Below are 24431 nucleotides of genomic sequence, written 5' to 3'. Positions count from 1 at the left end.
CTCCACTCCTAGAGCCTTCTCAGCTGTCCACGAAATGTGGAAAGAACAGCAAACAACGAGGGGTCTTTGGCGCTCCCAAGGCAGCAGTAGGTGAATTCAGACACTGGCCACAGAATAAGTTTATTATTTCAGTAGCCCAGAGCTGGAAAAATGTTAGGGCCACAAAGGAGCAGAGCCTGATCTGAGGCCTGCAGTGCATCTCCATCTGGCAGAGCTGAAAGCAGCAGGGATAGGAGGTGTAGTGTAAGGACCAGGTAGGCAAAGCCTTTTCAGGTCTTGTTAAGTGTCCAGAGTGGATCTAGGAGGCTGAGGGGGTCGTCCGTAGGTTGAGCAGCCCTTAGACCCTGCCCGTTGTGGGCCTGCAGAAAGTTCTGCTTGCTCATCCGCTGCTTTCCCCGTAAAGAGCTGTCCAGCGAAAATGCTTCTGGAGTCAGAGAGGCCAACAGCTCCAGGGATGACGAAGGGGGCCCTAAGCTGGGGGCTTCAGGCACTGACGGCTCCTCCTCTGGCTGGGGGGCTTCAGGCAGAGGCGAAGAGAGGGGGGGAGGTGAGGAAGATGGGACAGGGGTTGGCTCTGGAAGGCTAGCTGGTGGAAGACCTGGGGGCTCTACAAGGCCTGGAAGGCTGGCAGCTGGGGAATCCAAGCCACCTAGGGGCCGGATGCTGAGCTTGGCAATGGTAGCCTGAATGGAGCTGATGGGCACGTCTCCACCAAGGACCAGATCCTGGGAGTCCTGAGGAAGATGGTTCTGAGAAGGGAGAGCTAGTAAGAAGGCTTCACTGGGTTGTGACCATCCCAGAAGCCCTCAAGGACCTGCCCTCACCTTCTGGCTGAAGGCCATGCTGGCCACAGGCTTGCCAGGAGGAGGCACACCATGGCGCTGTAGGACCTGCTCCACATGTCTCACCAACGCCTCTTGGCAGAACTTGAGGTGGAGCTAGAGACACACATTTGGTCTGGTCAGCTGGGCAGGGGCCATCCCCACCAAAGGCAAGCAAGACCCAACTCAGCCCAACCCTCCACTCACTTTTTCCTGCAGCATGTGTTTCCTCTGCTGCCGCATCCGCCTCACTAGCTGAGGCAGCTCAGGAATTCCATTCCCAGCCTCTACCTCTTGCACTGCTGCATAGAGCAACGCAAAGGCTCCTGTGCGACCCACCCCTGAGCTGTGACAAGAAACAAGTGTAAGGCCAGGCTAAGATAAGAGCCCATAGGATACAAAGCCTCATTCCGGGTAGCTGCCAGCTCCTTACCTGCAGTGTACCACAATAGGTGTATGCAGGGGTCGCTGGTGCAAATAATGTGCATGTACCTCCTGGATGAAGCGCAGCAGATTGCCAGGGCTGTCTGGCAGGCCTCTGCAGGGAAAAGGCAGGTATGAACCAGGCCTGATGTGAGGCCTTCATCCCTAAGCACCCAAGGAGTTCGCCCTTGACCCCACTACCCAGAACAGTGAACGCACAACTCAGGCCAAGTAGGGAAGTGGAGGTGCACAAGAGAGCGCTTGAGGCTCTGATCCCGGAACTGCAGACTCAGCACTCGCTCTACGTGGGTATCGGTAGTACGAATGCTGCTCAGGGCCACGCTCAGGGCTCCATGCACCATGGGCTGGCCCCTCTCACTGGGGAAGTAGCGTGCCACCTTTTGCTGAAGGGTAGATAAGACAATTAAGGCTAGCTTCCTGGATTTCCTGCCTCCCCACTCCTGGAGCCATCTCGGCTCTTACCTTTTCCATCTCAGCCTCAGACACCAGCATGACAATGACTGACACTTTCTGTTCGTGCACCATGAGCCAAAAATCTGCAGCTGTGCCAGGCAGTGGAGCCTGGGTGGCCACTAAGGGTGGACAGTATGGCGAGAGCCCCTCCACACAGCTGGCATTGATGTAGTCATCTTTGCCTGAGCGCAGCACCACACGGTTACTGTCGTACGGCATGACATCCTGGTGCCGGTTCTTCAGGGAGTAGCAGCGAGCAATGGCTATGGACCGGCCGCGGGCGTCCTGCTCCTGTGCCTCTTGTAACTCTCTCCAGACGGCATCCAGTGCTCCTGCATCCCCCAGCTGGCCCCGAAATGTCTCCAGCTCCTGCTGCAACTGCTGCAGCCTCTCAGGATGCTCATAGGGGTCCTGCTCAATTAGCCGCAGGGCCTGTGGCCTACGGCCCTCAGCTGCATCCACCTTGGTAGGCTGCAGCAAGGGCTGCCCACCTCCGGGAGGCTGAGTACCTCCATGCTGGCTCTCGGGGCTAGAAGACAGCAGGTCTGCAGCTGCGGCACCTCGGCGCAAACATGGTGGTGGCTCTGCTGTTGGGGGTCGTGAAGGTACTGGGCCAGGCCCTGGTGATGGGGCAGGTGAAGGCACCAAGTGGGGACTAGGGGTGGACTGACTAGCTGGTGGGGGGCCTCTAATGGAGACAGGGGTTGCCTGAGGACCGAGGGGCCTAGGGGAAGGGGCAGGGCCATATGCCAGGGTGGGGTGAGGATGAGGAGGCCCAGGGCTGGGGAAAGGCAGAGCTCCTGAGTGTGGGGGAAGAGGGTCTTGAGATGGGCCTGGATAGAGCTGGGTGTGCAGGGTGGGTGGTGGCTGTCCCAAGACACCAGGCTGAGGAGTAAAATGGTAGGGTGGTGGTGGTGAAAGAACCCCTGGGGCCTGAGATGGGAAGAGATGTGAATGCTGGAATGGAAGGGGCTGTTGTGTGGGTTGTGGCCCAAATGCTGGCTGTTGTTGTTGGTGCTGAGGCTGAGGCTGGGGCTGGGGCTGGGGCTGGGGCTGGAGCTGGGGCTGAGGTTGGAGCTGAGGCTGGGGCTGGAGCTGAGGCTGGGGCTGGGGCTGAGGTTGGAGCTGAGGCTGGGGCTGGAGCTGAGGCTGGGGCTGAGGTTGGAGCTGAGGCTGGGGCTGGGGCTGGGGCTGGAGCTGGGGCTGGGGCTGGAGTTGGGGCTGAGGTTGGAGCTGAGGCTGGGGCTGGAGCTGGGGCTGAGGTTGGAGCTGAGGCTGGGGCTGGAGCTGGGGCTGAGGTTGGAGCTGAGGCTGGGGCTGGGGCCGGGGCCCAATCCTGGAGGTTGCAAAGCCTGTGGGGATCCCAGGAGGAAAGTGATGCTGCGGTAGAGGGCCTGTGAGGTGCTGCTTGGTCCCTATAGAGTAAGTATAGGGTGTGGGCAGAGGTTGTGGCTGGGGAATGGACTGAGGTACAGGCTGAGGCACTGGAAAGCAGGGCTGGGGAAGAGCTGGGGTAGGGTTTGGCCGTGGGGCTGTGTGGCTAGAGATAGGGGCTTGGACACTGTCTACTGTAGTGGTAGCTGGCCGAACTGCCCCGGCTAACTCAGGTCCTGAGAACTGGGGAGGCGGAGCAGAGGGAAGACCTACAACTGGTTGGGGTGGCCCTACCCCTGCATAGGGACTGCTGACAATTCCATGCTGGGGAGAGGACCTGGGTACGAGGCCCAACTCCGATGTATAGGTGGGGGCTGGGTAGAGGACCGTGGCTGGTGCCATGGGCACTGCAGCCCTGGGCTGGATCAGCTGAGTGGGGCCTGAATAAGTTCCAGGGGGTAAGGGTCCTGAGAGATAGTGGGCTGCTGGGCCTGTGGAACCAGGGAAGGGGCCAGGAGCAAAGTGGAGCGGGGCAGTGGTTCCTAGGAATGGGTCAGGCAGCCGCGGGCCAAGCATCACGTCAGGGGGCAGGCTGCGCAGCTCCTCGGGTGGGTCTCCAGGCTCCACCGTCTCCCCCTCCTCACGGCGGGACAGCAATGGCTTTGGGGCTGTAGGTCGAGGTGGTGGTGCCTTCTTCTTCAGCTCTCTAAGGAACAGGCAGGGAAGTAAGGCCAGCCTCCATAAGCCAGGCTGGCCCGGGCTCAATCTACACTGAAGCCTAAAGCCCACACCTACCTGTCCAGGAGCTGCTGGCGAGCGGCCTCTTGGGCACGACAGATGGATTGTGCCCGTTCAAGCAGGGTAGCTACCTTGCTTTCCAAGTCTGCATAGAAGTCCTTGCCTTCCTGGGACTTCTTCATCAGGTCCTCATAGGCTTCATAGGATGCTACAAGGGTCTGCAGTGTGGAGTTCCACCTTGGTGGGCAAACAAAAAGCCAGGCTGAGGCGAGCTATAGGGATGGAGCTCTGGATGGAGCTGGGTAAGGACAAAGGCAGGTACTGACTTTTGGTCCAGTTCACTAAGCACCCGCCGCACAGCTGCGTACTGCACATTGGCCTCAGTCAGTGCACGGAGGACATTGTCCTGGGCGGCCAGGTTCTGCTCCAGGTACACCTTCAGCTGGTCATACTTCTTCAGCTGTTCCTCAAACAGTTTCTGAGGGAAGACGGGGACACCACCACCTAAGGAGAAGCCCAGAAGCAGAGCCCTTTCTCACTGCTCATCCAACCCACCTTCATCTCTGAGTGGTCAGTGGTCACCAGGGAGGCAGTGATGTCATCCTTCTGGATCAGCTCTCGAAGCTGCTGTTCCAGAGACACACGCTGGTCCCGCATCTCCTGCACCTTGGCTAGGATGCGCTTTAGGTTTTGTAGCACGGCCTTGTCCTCTAAGGGCAGCAGCAGTCAGTGAGGTCAAAGAAACCCTAGTTCCAAGCCTTTCCCCACAGCAATGGGCGGGGCTTACCTGGGGTGAGGGCTGGTGTGGGTAGGGCAGCCCGCACCTGGTCCAGCGGTCCACTGAGCAGGCGCAAGTTACCAACATGGAGATTCATAGCACGATGCAGCTCACTGTTGGTGAAGGAAGCCTTCTCATGCACTTCCATGTACTTGGCCCATTCTCGCCTCACCTCTGCAAGCTCAGACTTGGCCACAGAGGGGCTAGGGCCAGCCCCAGCCTGGCTCAGGGTCTCCTGCAATTTCTGCTCTTGCAGCTCATCTTCCTCCAGTAGATCCCTGATGTCCTTCAGGGAGGCCTCCACATCCGTGAACACCCCTGACAACACTGAGGTGTAGAGGGTAGACACTGAGGTGGGCAGACCAGGCACCACTCTGCCTTCTGCCCGCAGACCCTGAATCTAATCACTTAGATGAACTAACTGAACAAACACAGGAACTGACACACAGAAACACCTGGGTGGCACATGCCCAACCAGGCCTTCACCAGTTTCTCAGTGGGGGAGGCCAAGCAGACGGCGTGCATGCCACCCCTGCATCTGTCTGCTGTCTGCTTGCTCACCCTGCATAGACTGGACGAGGTTCTTGACAGTGTCAGGCCGGACACTGAGTGCCGCACACTTCTCCATGAGCTGCGGTGGGATATGGTTGTAGGCATCCAGGTTGTCCACTGTCTCGGGGTCAAGCTGCATAGAGTCCATGAACTGACTAGGGAAGGAAGAGGGATGACAACAGGATCAGATGCAGGCTGGGCTAGCCCAGTGCCCTCCACATAAATAGCCTGCTAGGTTGATCCCCTCCACTGAAACTAGACTGACGACTTAGCAGAGAGAAAACTGTGACCTTTACCTCATCTAATACCACATGGCCTGGTAGGCCATGCCCAGGCACTGACACAATTGGTGTCTCCACAGCACATTAACACCCACAGTCTAGGTCTAGACTCTGGGCAGGGAGACAGGGAACCTGGTGTGTACCCACCCCCACCGCTTGCCCCACACTCACTCTAGGACCTCATTCTTATCTTCAATCTTGGCCAGCATCTCCCGAAGCAGCTTGGCCTTCTCCTCACTATGGAATAAACAGAGCAGTTGTTAGAGACCTGTATTCTTGAGAGACACTAAGACCCTCTATGCCAAGGAAAGGGCCAGTCCCTCCTACACACCTGTACAGTGATGAGGCCTCATGGGCAGCCATGGGTACCAACTTGGCAAAGATATCAGGACCTGTAACAGCTGGGTCTGTGGGGTTTACTGGCAAGGGCTTCACCAAGGGGGCTCCTAAGAGCAGGGAGCATCACAGAGATCAGGCCCATATGAAAATTCAAGGCGGCCTCCTCCCCATCCCATCTCCTGCCAACCCCACTGCTCAGCTTCCCCTCAGCTGTCAGACCTTTCACAGGCTGAAGGGTATCCAGTGCTGGCACAGCCTCATGGTAGATAAAGTCATTGTCCTTCTTGGCAGAATTATATCTGGGAGTCAGGAATGGGGAGGGGACAGATTACCAAGGACCCACAAACTAGATTCTCATGGCAGTGTTAACTTCCTCCCAAGAATGCAAGGATAAGCACCCTCGTACCACACACTCACTTTCCCCCAATGACATCCATAGCAAAGCGAAGTGCATCTTGCACGGTGTCGGGCTGGCCCTGTGGAACAGAGATGAGGATAATCAAGGCCAGTGTTGTGATCTCTCAGGTCAGCTAGCTCTGCCTTCATGGCTTTGAGGGCAGCCACATGTGATCAGCGTTACCTTGGCCAACTTGATGGCTTCGTTAAGCTTGTCCAGGGCACTCTGGAAGTAGGCCACCTGTGGAGGGCAAAACCTGGTCTTTCCTTCCCTCCTCGGACCCTAATGTTCTAAATCTCCACTTTATCCTACCTGATAATTGTATCACACTGATCATAAGACCAGCAGCTCAGATAGTAGATGCTGGCCAAGCCCACAGCCCCCAAACAGCTCCACTGTAGTTTACACCTCCAAGGTCCATCCTCCCTGTGGGGACCCCACCATACCTCCTGAAACCCCTAAAAATGAGGGCTACAAGGCTTGGCACATGGTGTTGGATGGGGACAGAGAGCACGATGTAAAGACAATCACAAAAGCCCGGAACAGATCCTCAGTACCCCCCTTACCCAAAGTCCACTCACCCGTTCCCCAAATTTCTGTTGCTCCTCAGCCTGCTTCCCCATGTGTAGCTGGAAAAAGGACTAAGCATCACGACTTGTCCCCTAGGCTGCAGCCACCAGCTCACTCCACACCCAGCAACCCCTCACCATACATGAGCCACAGCTGCAAAGTAGTAGATCTTCATCTGGACAAGTTTCTTCCAGTCTTTCTGGATCCGGCCCAGCAGGGAAGCAGTATCAGGGTTTTCCAAGGCCCGGCATGCCTCCTTATAGTAATCTACCACCTAGGAGTTGGATGAGTGCAGTTATCAAGGACCCAGGGCAAAGCTAATTGCTCCTCCTCAGCCCTCTTCCTACCTGTGCACTGATGCGGGCCACTAGAAAGCTCTTCCGGTTGTCCAGCATGGACTTCTCTAACAGGCACTCCTGAGCCTGGCCCTGGAGCAACAAGGGCAAGTCACCTGAAGGTCTTTCCTTCCTGGAGCCAAGGGCAGACCAAAATATCCCCTCCTCTAGTCTCCCCCAGAATTAACAACCTGTGTCTGGTCTTCCTGAAACTCAAAAGACCCAACCCCAAGGCCTCTTTCCTGCCGGTCCCTTACTATATGCACATGCCTGGCGCAGAATCTAGATGGAACTGCTCCGCCCTTAGTCATTTCTTCTTCAATTCAACCTAAAGTTAGGGGCTGTGGCTCATGATTAACCCTCAAAAGACAGAGGCATGAGGACTGGCCATGATTTTGAAACAAGCATGGGCTATACAGCAAGTTTCAGAACAGCCCGGGCTACAGAATATGACCCTATCTCAAAACAGAAACAAAAGCAATCTGGCCCCTGGGGGCAGCTTCCGCTCACCAGCATGAGGTTGACGTTGAGGGTGAGGATCTGGCGACTCATGTCCACACTGAAGGCCTGTGGGAAGTGTTCCCGCAGGTAGGCAAAGGCACCCGCTGCACACTGGAAGTGGGTGCAGGAGACTTTCATACCCTGCACGGGAAGAGGTGAAAGATGCCACTTCCATAAGGCAGGAAGCACTCAAACTCTGGTGGCTGAGGGCACGCAGCCTTCCACAGCACACCCACATGCCTCCACTGCTCCCAGTCCTCACCTCCTCAGACACCCGCTTGTCCATAGCCCCCAGCATGGAGTGCAGTGCACCTAGAGAGGCAGGGACACTGGGTTAGTGGAGCCTGGGGTGCTTCCCAGGCTGCCCACTCCTGTGCTGAGACTGAAGCCGAGTGGCACTGCTGTCATCCAGTCAGAGAAACGGATGAGGCCTGGGCAGTCAGTGCAAGGATTCCCAAGGAAGGATAATCACAAATCTAGCCAAATCCTTTCTCCGGTTATGTCCCTGGCTGGGGGTAACAGGGAGGGTCCCCATTCTTTCCCTCAGCCAACAACACAGCTGACTTGAAGGGCAGTCTAAGGCTAGCTTTGTCCTCCCTCCCTGAAGCAACCTGAAGCCATTAATTGGAGGAGTGGGGATGATACTATCTAGGCAAAGAGAAGCCAGGCTCCCTATTGGAGTAAGTACACAGTGACAACTTTTGTGATAGTCCAGCAGAGTAGTCCTTTAAAGAGTGACTTCCCAGGGCCCCAGAAAACAGCAGAAGTGCCTGTGTTGCTGTGGTAGAGGTGAGGAAGGGGTTAGAAGCCAGGATCTTCCTTTCATCCACCCACAGCCTTTGTGGCCATCTGACCTAATGAACTGAGACCCTGGGTTGGTAGAACTTAGAGGAGGCCCATGGATGGACCAAGCAGCTCACCAAGGTTATAGAGAATACAGGCCTGCTCGTACTTGATGTCTTCGTGGGCCACAGACTTGCCCGAGAAGATCTCAGTCCTGCAGACATGCCAGTCATCTCAGTCATACAGATGGTAGGAGCTGGCCTGGGCCCATGAGTCGGGGAAGGGGACCAACCACCCCAGTATGAGACAAGGGTCTATGGTAGGTCACACTAACCCACTCCCATCTTGTGGACAAGGAGAAGAGAGGGAAAGGATCACGCCTATCACCCAGGCATCCCAGCTGTCCAAGTGCCTTCTAAGTTCCCCACTTCCCCAGCCCAGTCTGCCAGTGCTCACCAGGTGACAGCTACAGCAGCCTCCTGGCCTGAGCCCATGGGCACCCGGCTCTGTAGGTAGTGTAGCTGGCCAAGGTACTTTCGAAGTACACTGCAGCCCTCAAAGTCCCGGGCAACACGAATAGCATTCTGGGAAGCAGGATGGAAGAAAAAGGCTCACCGTCATTAGAATTCCAAAGAAAGCCTTCTCTATGCCCACAGTTATTGGATATACCATCCTGGCAGCCAAGGCTGACAGAGTCTGCCCCACATTTCTAGAAGATACTCTGCAATATGCTTTGAATTTTTGTACTGAATTTAACTTTTTACCTTAAAAAAGATAATTTTATGTGTATAGATGTTTTCCCTGCATGTATGTGCACCACGTGCATGACTGGTGTCTATGGAGGCCAGAGAAGGGACTTGGCTTTCCTGGAACTGGAGTTATACTTGGATGTAAGCAGCCACGTGGGTGCTGGGAAATGAAACTGAGTCCTCTAGAAGAGCAGCAGTGCTCTCCAGTGCTGAGACTTTACTCCAGCTTGATCTGCAGTTCTTCATCTAGAACTGTACAGTTAGAGACATCCAGGTCAGTGGGGCGGGATGATGTGCGACTGTATCCGAGAACCAGGAGGCAGGAACAGGAAGAAGAGTTGTTTAAGGCCATTTTTAGCTACAAAGCAAGTTTGAAATCAGCCTGAGTTACAGGAGACCTTCCATCAAAAAATGATGTGTGGCTGGGCGGTGGTGGCACACGCCTGTAATCCTAGCACTCTGGGAGGCAGAGGCAGGTGGATTTCTAAGTTCAAGGCCAGCCTGGTCTACAGAGTGAGTTCCAGGACAGCTAGGACTACACAGAGAAACCCTATCTCGAAAAACCAAAAAAAAAAAAAAAAAAAAAAAAAGGATGTGTGGGAGGGCAGATATCCAAGTATTCAAGACAAAGAAAAAAAATCCTTGTATGTGAATACAAAAACATTTCTCACATCATTGTCAGATTTAAAAAACTGGATGCCACAGGACTTTCCATTAAAGAAGACTGTTTACAATGAATTATGCCAAGGCTACTTATATAAGAAAATGGTCTACAGCTAAACTAAAGACAAAGGTCAGCCAGGCAGTGGTGGTGCATGCCTTTAATCCCAGCACTTGGGAGGCAGAGGCAGGAGGATTTCTGAGTTCGAGGCCAGCTTGGTCTACAGAGTGAGTTCCAGGACAGCCAGGGCTACACAGAGAAACCCTGTCTCGAAAAAACAGGAAAGAAAGAAAGGAAAGAAAGCAAAGAAAGAAAGGAAGGAAAGAAGGAAGGAAGGAAGGGAGGGAGGGAGGGAGGAAGGGAGGGAAGGAAGGAAGGAAAGGAAGGGAGGGAGGGAAGGAAAGGAAGGAAGGAAGGAAGGAAGGAAGGAAGAGAGAGAGAGAGAGAGAGAGAGAGAGAGAGAGAGATAGATAGATAGATAGATAGATAGACAGACAGACAGACAAAGATCCCCATGGATATGCTAAGATTTCAATTCTACCAGCACCCCAAAGTAACATGAATATAGTGTGATCTTAATTTTGTAAAAGCATATGATACACAAATAAATATATAGACCAAAAGGGGGAAAAAATCAGATGACTATACCTCAAAATGCTGGCGGTGATCATCTCTGGGTAGTGACCTCTGTGTGTATGTAGAGTGAATGTATGTAGAGTGAATATACGCACACGTGTGTGTGTGTGTGTGTGTAGGTGCATGTACCTGAGGTTGACATCAGGTAGCTTCCACGATCACCCGCTACCTTGCCTTTTGAAACAGGGTCTCTTGGGAAACCCAGAGCTCTCCGACTGACTAGACTGGCTACGGATCTCCACTCCTGACCCTTTGCCCCGACAAGCACTAGGGTTACAAATGTGCACGACCACACCTGGTGTTTTATATGGATCGTGAAGATCCAAACCCAAGCGTTCACGCTTGCATGCTTGGCACTTTTGGCACTTTACCAAATGAGTCCTGGTCTATCTTCAAATACACACACACACACACACACACACACACACACACACACACACACAAAGCAACAGAAATCAATGATGAATGCTGGCTGATTTTAAATGGAAACCAAGTACTGTGTAAATTTGTTTAGAGATTTATTTTCCCTGACCATGGTGGCACTTTTCTTTTAACCCTGCATTCAGGAGGCAGAGGCAGGCAGGGCTCTGTGAGTTTAAGATTAGCCTGGCCTACAGAGTCAGTTCCAGTCTAACTAGGGCTACACAGTGAGACCTCATCGTTAAAAAGGGAGATGGGGCGCCAGGCAGTGGTGGCACATGCCTTTAATCCCAGCACTTGGGAGGCAGAGGCAGGCAGATTTCTGAGTTTAAGGCCAGCCTGGTCTACAGAGTGAGTTGCAGTACAGCCAGAACTATACAGAGAAACCCTGTCTCAAAAAACCAAAGGAAAAACCAAAACCAAAAAGGGTGGGTGGGTGGGGAGGGAAGGGTCACTATGTAGTCTAGAGCTCACTAGTAGACCAGGCTGTTCTTGAACTTGAAGTCACAGTGATCCGCCTGCCTCTGCTTCAGCTTTATTTTTCAGTTATTTGTATTCCCATGTTGCTGTGTGTGGGTATGTGCATGTGCGTGCAGTCACCCTCCAAAGCCAAAAAGGGCATCAGTTCCCCAGAGCTGGAATTACAGGCTGATAAGGGTGCTGAGAACCACATTCAGGTCCTTTGGAAGTAGTGTGAGCTCTAACCAATAAACCATCTTTCTGGCTCCAGAAATATCTAAAATGAGAGCTGCCATAGACGTCTGTAAACCCAGTATCCATAGTGGCCAAGGTTAGCCCACAGCTTGTACCACAAAGGATAACCTTGACCTCTTTTTCTGTTTGTTTGTTTTTGTTTTTGAAGACAGGATTTCTTTGTAGCTTGGCTGTCCTGGAATTCAGTATAGACCAGATGGGCCTAGAATTCAGAGATCTGTCTGCCTCTGCCTCCCCAGTGCCAGGATCAAAGGCACATGCCACCACTGCCCAGCGGTTTGTTTTTAAATGTGGGTTGGAGAAAGGATGCCCCTGTGACTGAGGCTCACACTCGGCGTCCTGCCTCTGCCTCCTGAACCTGGACTCCATCATGCTTGATGTCAAGTGTTTCTTTCCCAGGTTTTCTTTGGTCTATATGACCACCAACATCACCACTACTTATTTAGACCCCTTATTAAGAAAATAAGGGTGGCTGGGATAATGGTTTACACCTTTAATCTTAGTACTAGGGAAGAAACAACAAGACCTCTGTGATTTCCATGCCAGCCTGGTCTACATAGCAATCTCCACAACAGCCAGAACTACTGAGAGAAACTCATCTCAAATAACAACAAACAAACAAAGAGAATAAGAGTTACTTAAACACAGCACTGAACTGTTGGGGTGCTCAGTGCGCGAATGTTCTTGATACCAAGCCTGATGTTTGGTCCCTAGAACAGACTTTGCAAGTTGTCTTGTGATTGCCACATAACTGCTTTCCCCCTCTTGCAAACACAGCTCCCTTTCCCTCTTGAGTGTATATAAACACAAAATTTAAACAGGGTGTCATGAGATTTTATTCACTCTAATAACCACGATTGCTACTACGTGAATAAACACCAGGTAGAATCCAGTGTGGAATCACAAAACAAAGCAAAAATTAATGATCCGGGTAGGATAAGATAGTGTGGAATGCCATAAGATTTAATTATACTATTCAGAACTGCAAGCAACTTCCAGCTTCTAGATTTCTTATTCTGGAATTTTTCCATTTAGTATTCTAGAATACAAGTTACTGAGAGTAAATGAAGTTTCAGATGGAGGACCTACATATTTGAAGTCTTATGGGCCAGAAAAAAGACAATGTAGAAAAGAAGGAAAAAAACTGTTTCAAATGATTGAAAATGTGGGCCAAAAAGGGAAATTCCCACTACCCCTTTCATCTACTATACCTAAATGAATGCCATATAGATTAAGACTTAAGTTAAAAAACAAAACAAGGGGCTGGAGAGATAGCTCAGTGGTTAAGAACACCATCTGCTCTTCTAGCGGTAGTGAGTTCAATTCCCAGAAACCACTCACAACCATCTGTAATGAGATCTGATGCCCTCTTCTGGTGTGTATGAAGACAGCAACAGTATACTCACATACATAAAATAAATAAATTTTTAAAAAATAAAACAAAACAAAACGGTCGCCTTCAAGGTTTGGCAAGATGGCTGAGCTGGTAAGGGTTCTTACCGTCATGTCTAAGGCGCACGGCTGCCCACTAGAACCCACGTGGTGGAAGGAGGGAACCAACTCTTGCAAGTTTTCCTGACTTCCACACATTTCCACATATATACACATACATACTATAAATAAATGTACTTAAAAATTTTAAAATAAACAGCAACAAGAAAAAAATCCTTTAGTCCACACATAAAGGCATATGCCTATGATCCTAGCACTTAGAAGACAGGGCAAGAGGATTCAGTCCATGACTAGGTAGGACTATATTACAGCAAGTTCTAGGCCAGCAATACATAACAAATCCCTGCCTCAAAAACAAAAATAAGACCAGCCAGTTCTCTTAGTGCACACCTTTAATCCCAGTTCTTGGAACATAGAGGCAGCATGATCTCTGTGAGCCTGAAACTAGCCTGTTCTACACAGGACAGCCAGGGCTACACAAAGAACACCAGTCTCAAAGAACAGCAGAGTGCAGGGGTACCCGGACTAAGGTAGGGTGCTCGCCTGGCTTGCAGGAAGCCTTGGGCCCCCACCAGCACCAGACTCAGGTGGTGCACACCAGTCATCTGAGCGCTTAGGATGAGGAAGGGGGTGTGTGTCAAAACTTCAAGAGCACCCTCAGCTGCACACAGTGTCTAGGCCCCCATGGGTTACATGAGATTTTGTCTCAAAAATAGACTGGTTAGTCAGCTTAGCAGGTAAAAACACTTGCTGCCAAGCCCAAAGACATGAGTTCAATCCCCAGCACAGCAAAGCAACTAAGACTTAAACATAAAGGAACAATGCCTACAGTCCCAGAACGTTTAGGACAGAAGCAAGACCAGCCTGAGCTAGACTGAGACCCTATGTAAAAGAAAGCAAAATAAACTCCCTTTTATTTTGGTGCTTTTATAGGCAAACAACTCTAAATCCAAATATGACCACCACAGTAGAAGATAGAGTTGTGTTGTGTTTTGTTTTGTTTCTTTAAAACCTGTGTAGCGAACCAATTAAAATTGGCCCTACAAAAAAATACTTTCTCCTACCTGTCTGAGTAACTCCAGCTTCTTTAGTTCCTCATTGTAGGCTTCTGGGTTCTCGCCATAATTCTTCAGGACAAACTAGAGGGAGAAAAAAAAAAAACTGTAAGCAGAATGATCTGTAGACCTGCTGAGTCTAAGACGCCACGGATACTGATTCTGATAGCCTCCTCCTCCTCTGGCCCAGCGAAAATGAAGACTGAACACCCTGTGCAACACCTCAACAGGACCCTCAGTGCTACAGCCTTCTCCACAGACACCAGGAGCCTACCAGTTCAGGGATCAAGCTGAGACAGGGCCCAGGAAAATCTTCAAAGGGTTACTAGCTAAAACCTCATTCAAGGAGCCTCTCTTCTAAGTCACAACTATAACCCTAAATTCAAACTGCAAATAGGCAAAAGGCACCAAACAAGAGCAAGAGAACAAGCCCTTCCCCGCCTGCTCTCCTGGCAAGGAGGGCACCGATGCAAAAACTGCTCTACAGTTTCCTCCACTAAAGAAAAGCCAGAGGGAGTGTGATGAGAAATGAGGCAGCATGGAGCAGGGTATGAAGCAAAGACAGCAGGGCTGGAGAGATGGTCAGCAGTTCAAAGAAGAGGCTGATCTTCCAGAGGTTAAGGGTTCAATTCCTAGACCCACAGGACAGCTCGCAACCATCTCTAATTTCCATTCCAGGGGATCCGGTGACCTCTGCAGGCCTTCCTTCACAACGTGGTACACAGATACACATGCAGGCAAAATACTTGTACACATAAATAAAAAATTAATTTAATATAAAATTAACTTAAATAATCATAATAAACAAACAGCAGGGCTGGGGATGTTCAGCCCATAAAGGGCTCCCCTGTCTTCCATGAAGGCCTGAATTTGATCCTGAGCACCTCATAACACATCCATGGTGGCTGTGATCCCAGAACCCAGGATGGTGACAGATCTGTTTCTCCTCATACAGTGCTGGTGGGAGTATAAATTAGTGAAAGCCCTTCCTGGGGACCTAGGTTTAATGTCCAGCAACAAACTATAAGGTGGCCCAGAAATGTCTATTACTCCAATTCCAGAGGATCTAATAAGTCTTCTCACCTTGAAAGGCACCAGACACACATGTGGTGCCCAGATATATATACAGACAAAACATTCATAAACATGAAATTAGATAAGTCTTAAAAAAAAATAAAGCCAGGTGGTGGTGGCGCATGCCTTTAATTCCAGCACTCTGGGAGGGAGAGGCAGATGGGTATCTGAGTTCGAAGCTAGCCTGGTCTACAGAGTGAGTTCCAGGACAGCCGGAGCTACACAGAGAAACCCTGTCTCGAAAAAAACAAAAACAAAAACAAAAAAAATAAATAAAATAAATAAATAAATAAAATAAAAAGATCCTAAACAGAGGAAGAGGATGGTCAGCTGAAGATACACTTTATGATATGGCAAGACCTGTGCTAAGACTCGGAACCATGAGCTCTTCATGTGTGGTAAGATATTAATCTTTTCAAAGTTATAAGATTCCATATCATCACAGCTGGCCGTGGCAGTACAAGCCTTTAGCCCCAGCACTAGTGAGGCAGACACAAATGATCTCTGAGGTAGAGGCCAACCTGGCCTACATAACAAGTTTCAGTCCAGCCAGAGCTACACCCTTTCTCAAAAATATTCTACACCAAAGATAAGAGATGTGTGATTAGAATATGATCATTTGTAGCACCAAAGGTCATTCAACACTGAGGGGACAGGGACAGCACATTCTTTAAATCCTATCCTAGTCTGACCACACATAATTCTCAGACTCCCTCCACATCCCTTTTGATGAACCGCTTGGTCTCTCCTGAACAATGTAAGTGAGGAAAATGTAAGCTATAACTCCCAGAGGGTGCTAGCACTAGACTGATATTCACCCAACACTCACAGGGCTGCACACAACTGGGCGTGGTGGCTTGCTCCTATAGAATTCTTGCATGAGGGAGGAGATGTCAAGGCCATCCTTGGCTATATAACAAACTTGAGGTCCATTTGCTCTACAAGACTGCCTTATAAAAGATGTGGGGGATGAGGGAGCTAGGTAGAGACAGTTCTGTTGGTAAAGTGCTTGTCACACAAGCAAACATGAGGGCTTGAGTTCAATTCCCAGCACCCACATGAACAGTTATACACAGCACCTCAACTTTGCAATCCCAGCGCTGGAGAGATGAGAGAGATCTGTGGGTTTGCTGGTCGGCTACCCTACTCCACAAGTCCCAGGTACCAGTGAAAGACCCTATGGCAAACATTAAGGTAGACAGCTCCTTAGGAACTATACCTGAGATTGGCCTCTAGCCATCACATGCAGACATGTATACCTGCAGACACACAAACATATACACATACACACCAAAGAACTGATTACTTTCTAAGAAAAGAATCTGGTCTAAACCCTGGGTGAAATGTACAAAGGCTTCTGATGTTTGAAAGTAAGTCAAGAAAGACTATGAACCATCCAGGTTATTGTAATAACCTAAGTAGAAAGACAGGCTCAGGCAGATCAACTGAGTCTTCTCATCTATGATAAGACATAAACCAGATCCACACCACAGATAACTGACAATATTTCATATATTTCGTGTCCTCCACTGGTGAGCATGGGGGGCCGTTAGGATTGAGTTCTTCTCATTTACCTGTCTTGTGGGAATTCTACAAGTGACAAAAATTCCGCAAAGCTGAATGAAGAACAAGATGTGACCAAGTGGAGCAGCAGGAAGAAGGAGCATGTATTCTCTTCAGAGCAAGTCAACTCATAGGACAGAGGGCCTGCCTGTGCTAAGCAGGTGAGGGATTGGAGGAAGCATCCCTTAACTGCGGGTACGGAGCATGAAGCAAGAACTCAAGAATGAGCAGGGCAACAGGTGATAGGGGAGTGGGAAAGCTCCCACAGACGAGAACTGAGGACACTGCAGGAAACTGGTGAATGCCTGACAGCAGACCTTTCCAGAGCCTCTGATGGAAATGAGCATTTAGAGATCAACCAGAGTGAGAGAAGAAACCAAATGAAGGCATAGTGGGTGCCCAGAGTGTATCAATCAAAGGTAAGCTCAAAGGCGGGAATTGTCAAAATCACTGTCCTCCCAGGCCTGCATGTCTGATAGGCACTCCATGAAAGAACAAGGGACAGTTACGCCACTTCAGTCTAAGTGAGCCTGACGTCTGCTCCAGTGTAGCTGGGTATGGATAGACGACGGGGAAAGAAATGACTTCCAATATTAACACGTGGCCAAATCAAGCACTGGTAAAGAGCACAAGAATCACCTTTATACATTTTCAGTGAGTCAGTCCTCTGGGCCTCCAAAAGGGTAATATGGTACACAGGATTGATGACGTAGCTCACTGATAAAGGATTTACCTCATTTGAACCCCTGGAGCTGAAAACAGTGCACAGGCAGTGCTTGTCCACTAAGGGCTTCTGTGAGCCCGGTGTGCTAACCTACTTTAGCACTGCAGTTCAAAACCGGCCTAGTCTTTTCCTTACTCCTATTTCATATAAAGGAAGAGAAGTCACATCCAATGGGAATGACAATAATACTGTTAAAAGAAAAATTATACTTATATTTAATGAAGTTTATCTGAGCAAAAACAAAGACATATTGATTTGTGAACAGGGCATTCTTCCAAAGAGCCGCTTCAGGGACCTGCAGCCTACCCGGAAGCACAGAAAACAACTTAGTTATGGTGTCAACAACCGGTCAACAGTTACACCTCAACTAGTTAAATGTTTACAGGTTAGTTAAATGACTACAGGGCTTCCTGCCAACAACCAAAGCTGATGTCACTGTGATAATCCTACACTGGGCTGGACCCAGGAGAGAACACGGGCCCAGAGTTCACTTCACCAAACAACAACCAAAACCCTATACTGTGTGGATCTTTTGGCTCCAATGCAAGCACCCAACACAAATCTCTTGAGATGGGTGCTCCTGTACCTTGTAGATATTTCTACTCTTTTTTAAAAAGATTTATTTACTTACTTTATGTCTATGAGTGCTCTATCTGCACGTACACCTGCACGCCAGAAAACCGCATCAGATAACACTATAGACGCTGTGAGCCACCACTGCGGTTGCTGGGGAATGAACCCAGGACCTCTGGTAGAGCAGACAGTGCTCTTAACTGCTGAGTCATCTCTCCAGGCCCCTATAGTTTTACTCTTTAAATTGTTCAAACTTTTAAATTTCCTCTACAACACTATGGATGCCTTGTGTTAAGTGGTAAGGGGTTGTATTATAGGAATATAATTCAGTGACAAAGTCCTTGCCTAGCAGACCCTGGGTTCAAACCCCAGCACCTTAAAAAAAAAAAAAAAAAAAAAAAAAGACCCTGGAAGACTACTTGCATTGCCAGGGCTGAACCTGTAAACAGAACCAATTTTTATTCTCTCTCTCTCTCTCTCTCTCTCTCTCTCTCTCTCTCTCTCTCTCTCTCTCTCTCTCTCCCTCCCTCCCTCCCTCCCCCCCTCCCTCCCTCCCTCCCTCCCTCCCCCCCTCCCTCCCTCCCTCCCTCCCTCCCTCCCTCCCTCCCTCCTGAGTTTCCATCAAGTCAACAGAACAACAATCAGACCAGAGGCAAACAGTAGGACATGGGCTCTATTGTCAGGGAAGAGTAAGTCCAAGGCTCTGGAGTGACTTCTGCAGAATCTCTTCTAACGTTCAGGGAAATGTATGTATGTGTGTGTTTCCTTTTTTTTTTTTTTTTTTTTTTTTTTTTTTTTTTTTTTTTGGTTTTTTTGAGACAGGGTTTCTCTGTGTAGCTCCAGCTGTCCTGGAACTCACTCTGTAGCCGAGGCTGGCCTCGAACTCAGAAATGCACCTGCCTCTGCCTCCCAGAGTGCTGGGATTAAAGGCGTGCGCCGCCGCCACCACCACCCTGCACCTGAGATAGGGTCTTACTATATAGTTCTTGCTGTCCTGGAACTATGTAGACTAGGATGCTCCTGAACTCACAGAGATCCCCCTGCCTCTCCTTCCCAAGGGCTGGGATTGAAGGTGTGTGTGGCCATGCCCAGTAGGAATTGAATTCTGGAGCAATGACTCTCATTGAGGACAGGTGCTCTCAGGGTCTTTCTTGACCAGAATAAGAAAAGGTTACAATCAAACGGAAATCTCTAGGCCTGATGCAGTGGCATTTGCTTGTAATCCTAGCACTGGAGAGGCTGAGCCAAGAGGATCAGGAATTCAAGTTTAGCCTCTGCTATATAGCAAGTGTGAGCGCATAACTGCTTGTAATCCTGTAGGACCCTGTCTTCACCAACTAAGATTATGTCTTGAGACAGGGTCTCACTATGTAACCCTGGAATTAATCTTCCTGCTTCTGTTTCCCAAATGCAGACATATAACCACCATATCTGACTAGACTGAGGTGGTATTATTATTATTATTGTTGTTATTATGATGATGATGTGGGTTTTGCATGTGAATGCAGGTGCCATCATTATTATTATTACTATTATTACTACTATTATGTGGGTTTTGCATGTGAATGCAGGTGCCATCATTATTATTATTATTACTATCATTACTATTATTATGTGGGTTTTGCATGTGAATGCAGGTGCCCTCAGAGGCCAAAGGCCAGAAGAGGGAGCCTCGCATCAAGCCCCCCGAATCCCCAAATTGGAGTTATCAGCAGTCTGGCCAACCAATGGGAACCAAACTCCAGATGTAAGAGCAGATGTTTTATTTTCTACTGGCCGTCTGTCTAGCCCCTGGGCAGAGATTTTTGTTTTTTGTTTTTTGTTTGTTTGTTTGTTTGTTTGTTTGTTTTTAGACAGGGTTTCTCTGTATAGCCCCGGCTGTCCTGGAACTAACTTTGTAGACCAGGCTGGCCTCAAACTCAGAAATCTGCCTGCCTCTGCCTCCCAAGTGCTGGGATTACAGGCGTGCGCCACCACCGCCCGGCTTATTTTTTTTTTAATGTATTTAGGGTCAACATGATTTAAATCTATTTTAAATTCCCTCTATACCAGTGGTTTTCAACCTGTGGTTCCTGACCCCTTTGAAGATTTGAATGACTCCTTCCCGGGGGGTGTCTAAGATCATCTGCATATTAGATATGTACTTTACGATTCATAACATGGTAGCAAAATTATAGTTATGAAGTAGCAACAAAAATAATTTTATGGCTGGGGGTTACCACAACATGAGGAACTATATTCAGGTGCTGCATTTTGAGAACCTTTTGAAGTTTGAGAACCTCTGCTCTAGACTGTTAAGTCATTTGAGAAACATTTTCCTAGGTAGTAGGTATTAGGCTAAAGGAACATGGAAAGGCCCCTCTGGTATCCCAACTGAATATGGGGTTAAAACACAGCACATATAGGAGCAGAGTGTAGCAGAGCATACCTTTAATACCAACACTTAGGAGGCCCAGGCAGGCCTGTGAGTTTGAGGCCTGCCTAGTCTACATAGTAAGTTCCACGATAGCAAAAGCATCATAGTGAGATCCTGTCTTGAAAATACAAACAAACAGAACCCAATATATAAAGGGCCAGAGCAGCAGGGTGAGGGGAGGAAGGCACTTGCTGCCAGATCTAACCACCTGAGTGCGAGTCCCTGGACCTGCCTAGTAGAACACTAACTGCTGCAAGTCGACCTCTGGCCTCCACACAAATGTACTGTCATGCCTGAACCCACACATCCAGACACACACACAAATAAAGATTAAATACAGCAAGGGGTGGGGGGCTGGAAAGATCACTCAGTGGTTAACAGCACTGACTGTTCTTCCGAAGGTCCTGAGTTCAAATCCCAGCAACCACATGGTGGGCTCACAACCATCCTTAATGAGATCTGACGCCCTCTTCTGAAGTGTCTGAATACCTATAAGGAATAAATAAAGCTTAAAAAAAAAAAAACAGTACATGGAACTGTTGATAAAGAAAGGATGAAGGGAAGGAAATTCAGAAAAGGAAAAGACTAATCCAGATTAAGTTAAGCTTTTTGGAAGTCAGAGTTCCAACTGGACCTTGAAAGCTGAATGGAACCAATCCACAGAGATTAAAGAATGTCCCTATCACCACCCAATGGGCCAAAAGTGAGAGCTCTTTTAGGCAGAACAGTGGTTCTCAACTTGTAGGCCTCAACCCCTTTGGGGGTGGCAGATCAGATATCCTGCATACCAGATAGTCACACTATGATTCTTTTTTTTTTTTTTTTTTGATTTGGTTTTTTTGAGATGGGGTTTCTCTGTATAGCCCTGGCTGTCCTGGAACTCACTGTGTAGACCAGGCTGGCCTCGAACTCAGAAATATGCCTGCCTCTGCCTCCCAGAGTGCTGGGATTACAGGCGTGTGCCACCACTGCCCAGCTCACACTATGATTCTTAACAGCAGCAAAATTAACAATTATGAAGTAGCAACCACTGAGGTAAAATAATTTCCACAATCAGAGGCACAACAAGGAGAAAAAAGCCTGTTAAGGAAACAGGAAGTAATAATTATGAACAGAATGTGGAATACCTGTATCAGAAACACAGATCAAACATATAACATATAACAGGACTGAGACAAAAGATCAAAGAATTAGGCTGTGTGAGAGAGGATCCTGAATGGGAAACTAAAAATACTGGCTTTACCTGTAAGACTCTGTATAGCTAGGGCTCAGGACACTATGTCTCTATCTTTCTCAGTTTTGATACATTTTAGAAAAATTCACCTCATTATACTTAAACAGAAAATGGGTAAGAATTAACAAAATTCTGTATATTAGATCAATTGGCTTAATATGCTGGTTTAACAGGGGCAGAAAGAGTCTGGGCTGGGGGCATATATCTCTGTGGGAGGGCACCTGCCTAGCTTCTTGTGCCAGGCTCTGTCTGGGTCTGATACCCACCACTTGGACCACATATACACACCCAGCACCTGAATGCACCACACCCCATCCTCAAGCATGCAACCAATTAGGGCCTGAACTGAGGAAGTGGTGCTAGGAAGAGAATCCGGGACCATTTTCTTTCTCCTTCTTTCCCTAAACGCCAGAGTGGTAAAGGATTCTAGACTGTCTACTCCAACAGTTGCTGAATCGCCAAGACTCCTCACAGCTTCCCACCTGTCCACATCGGCGACGGCCCTCAAAGCTGTGTGGGGCTCTTTCTAAGGCAGTAGCTCTCTCGGCGGTTACCCAGTTCCACACCACCACACCTGATCTCACCACGGAAACCCCTTGCCTCAGTGAATTCCAAAGGACTGCTCCATCCAGCACAATGACTCACAGGATGCCACCAAGAGCCCTAACGTGATTCAAGCTCTCCTACAAACAAGAAGCTGTGCCTTTGGTCCAAAGAAACTTTGCCAGGAGACCATACAGAACTGGAGGGCCACACAGACCAACTGCACACAAACACACACTCAATTACACACTCTAGGAGCCAGACATTCCTAAGGGCCGCCGGGGCTCCGGTCTTAAACACACATTCTTTCCTAGTGCGGTCGTGAACTGGGAGCCCACCAAGGCTCGGGCCTAGCATGGACTCTGTAGAGCCTGGACCGCCATCGCTCCCCGTGGGGGCTCCCCGGACGTGGAAGGAACAGGGCCGAGCGGGGTCCAGGAATATCACAGCAAGGAAGCGCTGAGCCTCGGTAGAAACGCAAGTGGTCTGGGACAGAAGTCGGGAAGGGGTTCCCACGAGAATGCAGTGCCAGTCGGGGGTGAGGATGACGGCACGGGAGGGGAGGGGAGGGGAGGGCCATCCTCAGGGAAAACGCCTGGCCCGACCCGCGACGGAACCCGGGGAGGGACAGGCGCGCAGGGGGCGTCACGCGCGGGCAGTCGACGGAGATGCGCGGCGAAGGTGTGCTCACCTTCTTCACCGCAGACTGGAAGTGAAAGTCACCGGCCTCCTTCAGGTCCAGCCAGATCATGGGCATCCGGGGCACGGCCTCCATTGCGGGTAGCGCTTAGCGGCCCCAGGGCCGCTCCCCTCCCAGGTCCAGCAGCTGCCTCAGCCGCGCGCGCAACCCCGCCCCTCCACGCCGGAAGCTGCTCGTCACGCGGAGTGACGCACACACACCCCGCAGCCTGCTGGGAGGTGCAGTCCGTGGCCGGGGTAGTCTTTTCGCACGCGCGCAGTCCTCTTCGCGCATGCTCAGTCTTCTCGCGCGAAAGGTCTTGGGTGGAGGGACGAGCCAATCCACGGTGAAGGGACTTCTGGGAAGAGTGATCTCCTCCCCTGAGCTTGAGGCTTTGCTGGGATTTTCTCTTTTGCGTAACGCTGGTCTTCCTCCTGGGGAGGACCTTTCAAAAACTCACCCGTGAATTTGTAATTCTAAATATCAAGAGCGGCCAAGGATGGGAACGGGTGCTTCATTAGAGAAAGACGAGTTTGAGACTGGGGAGAGGGGACGTGAAGACAGCCTTGAGCCATACAGCCTTGGTTTTTAGTAGGGTACATTTAACAGCCAAGTTAACACCTAAGAAGGCTGCGACTCTGGAAGGAACTGTACAGTGACGAGCATTTGTCTCTGTAGACGCCTATAAACCAGGAATTTTAAAGCTAAAATTTAAATTAAATTAAAAATTTAAATTTAAATTTTAGAGCTAAAATTCCTGTGTGCATTGCTAAATTTTAGACATAAATAATGGATTTGGGCTGGAGAAGATGGCTCAGTGGTATTGATCAGCGTACTGATTGCTCTTCCAGAGGTCCTGAGTTCAATCCCCAGCAACCACATGGTGGCTCACAACCATCTATAGTGCCCTCTTGTTGTGAGTCTGAAGACAGCTACCGTGTACTCATACATGTAAAATGAATTAAAAAAAAAAATGGAGTCGTTCATATTGGGTGACCCCGTCTATAATCCCAACACCCTGGAGGCTGAGGGAAGAGATTTAGGTCATTTTAAGGCTGGACTGGGCTATGTAACAATACGTTGTTTCAAATTTTAAAAATAAGGAAACAAGAAAGTAGTGAGTGGTCTTTTGTAGTGTTCTAGGAGACCGGTGGTTGTGGCTTTGGATGGATTTTAAAGTGGGTATAAAACTCACTTTGAGCAACTCCAACTATTTTGAAAACAAAAGTATCCTAAGTTGGAGTGGGGCAGGAGATCAAAGTCGATTTCTGCCTGTTGTAGGTGGATGGTTGCCAGGCTGTGTTACCTTACATGAGGAAATTATAACGAACATGTAGAAGAATCTGGATTGAGAAGACAGGTTTCCCCAGCCCAGGTAGGGCCCAGGTCCTTTGCACAGAAGTAACAAAACACGTCCATACTCAGTAGAAGCCTTACCTTCATGCCAAATGGAAACAGCAAAGACAAAACAATTCTTATTATTAAGAGTATGTTAGGGACTGGAGAGATGGGTTAGTCATTAAGAGCACTGGCTGCTCTACCAGAGAACCTGGGTTTGATTTTCAGCATCTA

General features: G+C 49.4%; 1 protein-coding gene across 2 annotated transcripts; it reads right to left on the bottom strand.

Moving 5' to 3' along the window:
* Positions 1–91: 91 nt before the first annotated feature.
* Ptpn23 (protein tyrosine phosphatase non-receptor type 23) lies at positions 92–23059 on the bottom strand. Of its 2 annotated transcripts, XM_052187134.1 has the most exons (27): positions 22872–23058; positions 14063–14137; positions 8823–8950; positions 8504–8580; positions 7846–7895; positions 7593–7724; positions 7095–7175; positions 6890–7021; positions 6759–6806; positions 6361–6417; positions 6198–6256; positions 6000–6079; positions 5773–5887; positions 5613–5678; positions 5170–5315; positions 4618–4935; positions 4386–4540; positions 4157–4308; positions 3888–4067; positions 3031–3798; positions 2749–2771; positions 1728–2716; positions 1464–1648; positions 1255–1359; positions 1029–1167; positions 825–938; positions 92–749 (listed from the first exon to the last, which is right to left on the bottom strand). In XM_052187134.1, the coding sequence occupies exons 1-27, from the start codon at positions 22953–22955 to the stop codon at positions 270–272; spliced, it is 4938 nt and encodes a 1645-aa protein (XP_052043094.1). In that variant the 5' UTR covers positions 22956–23058; the 3' UTR covers positions 92–269. The 2 variants fall into 2 exon arrangements, with proteins under 2 accessions (XP_052043094.1, XP_052043093.1); XM_052187133.1 differs by having other exon boundaries at positions 1728–2873; positions 3066–3798; positions 22872–23059.
* Between the last annotated feature and the right edge of the window lie 1372 nt (positions 23060–24431).

This window comes from Apodemus sylvaticus, chromosome 7 (genome assembly GCF_947179515.1).
Source record: "Apodemus sylvaticus chromosome 7, mApoSyl1.1, whole genome shotgun sequence".
Taxonomy (NCBI): domain Eukaryota; kingdom Metazoa; phylum Chordata; class Mammalia; order Rodentia; family Muridae; genus Apodemus; species Apodemus sylvaticus.
Note: the sequence above shows the minus strand (reverse complement) of the source record. Positions and strands in the feature narration are given on the sequence as shown.

Coding starts and splice junctions, on each gene's coding strand:
- Ptpn23 (XM_052187133.1), bottom strand. CDS start 22,955: ATGGAGGCCGTGCCCCGGATGCCCATGATCTGGCTGGACCTGAAGGAG. Junction 8,951..14,062: donor AGCTGGAGTTACTCAGACAG/GTAGGAGAAAGT, acceptor CCTGCTTCCCAG/AATGCTATTCGTGTTGCCCG. Junction 1,360..1,463: donor TTCCCTACTTGGCCTGAGTT/GTGCGTTCACTG, acceptor TTTTCCCTGCAG/AGGCCTGCCAGACAGCCCTG.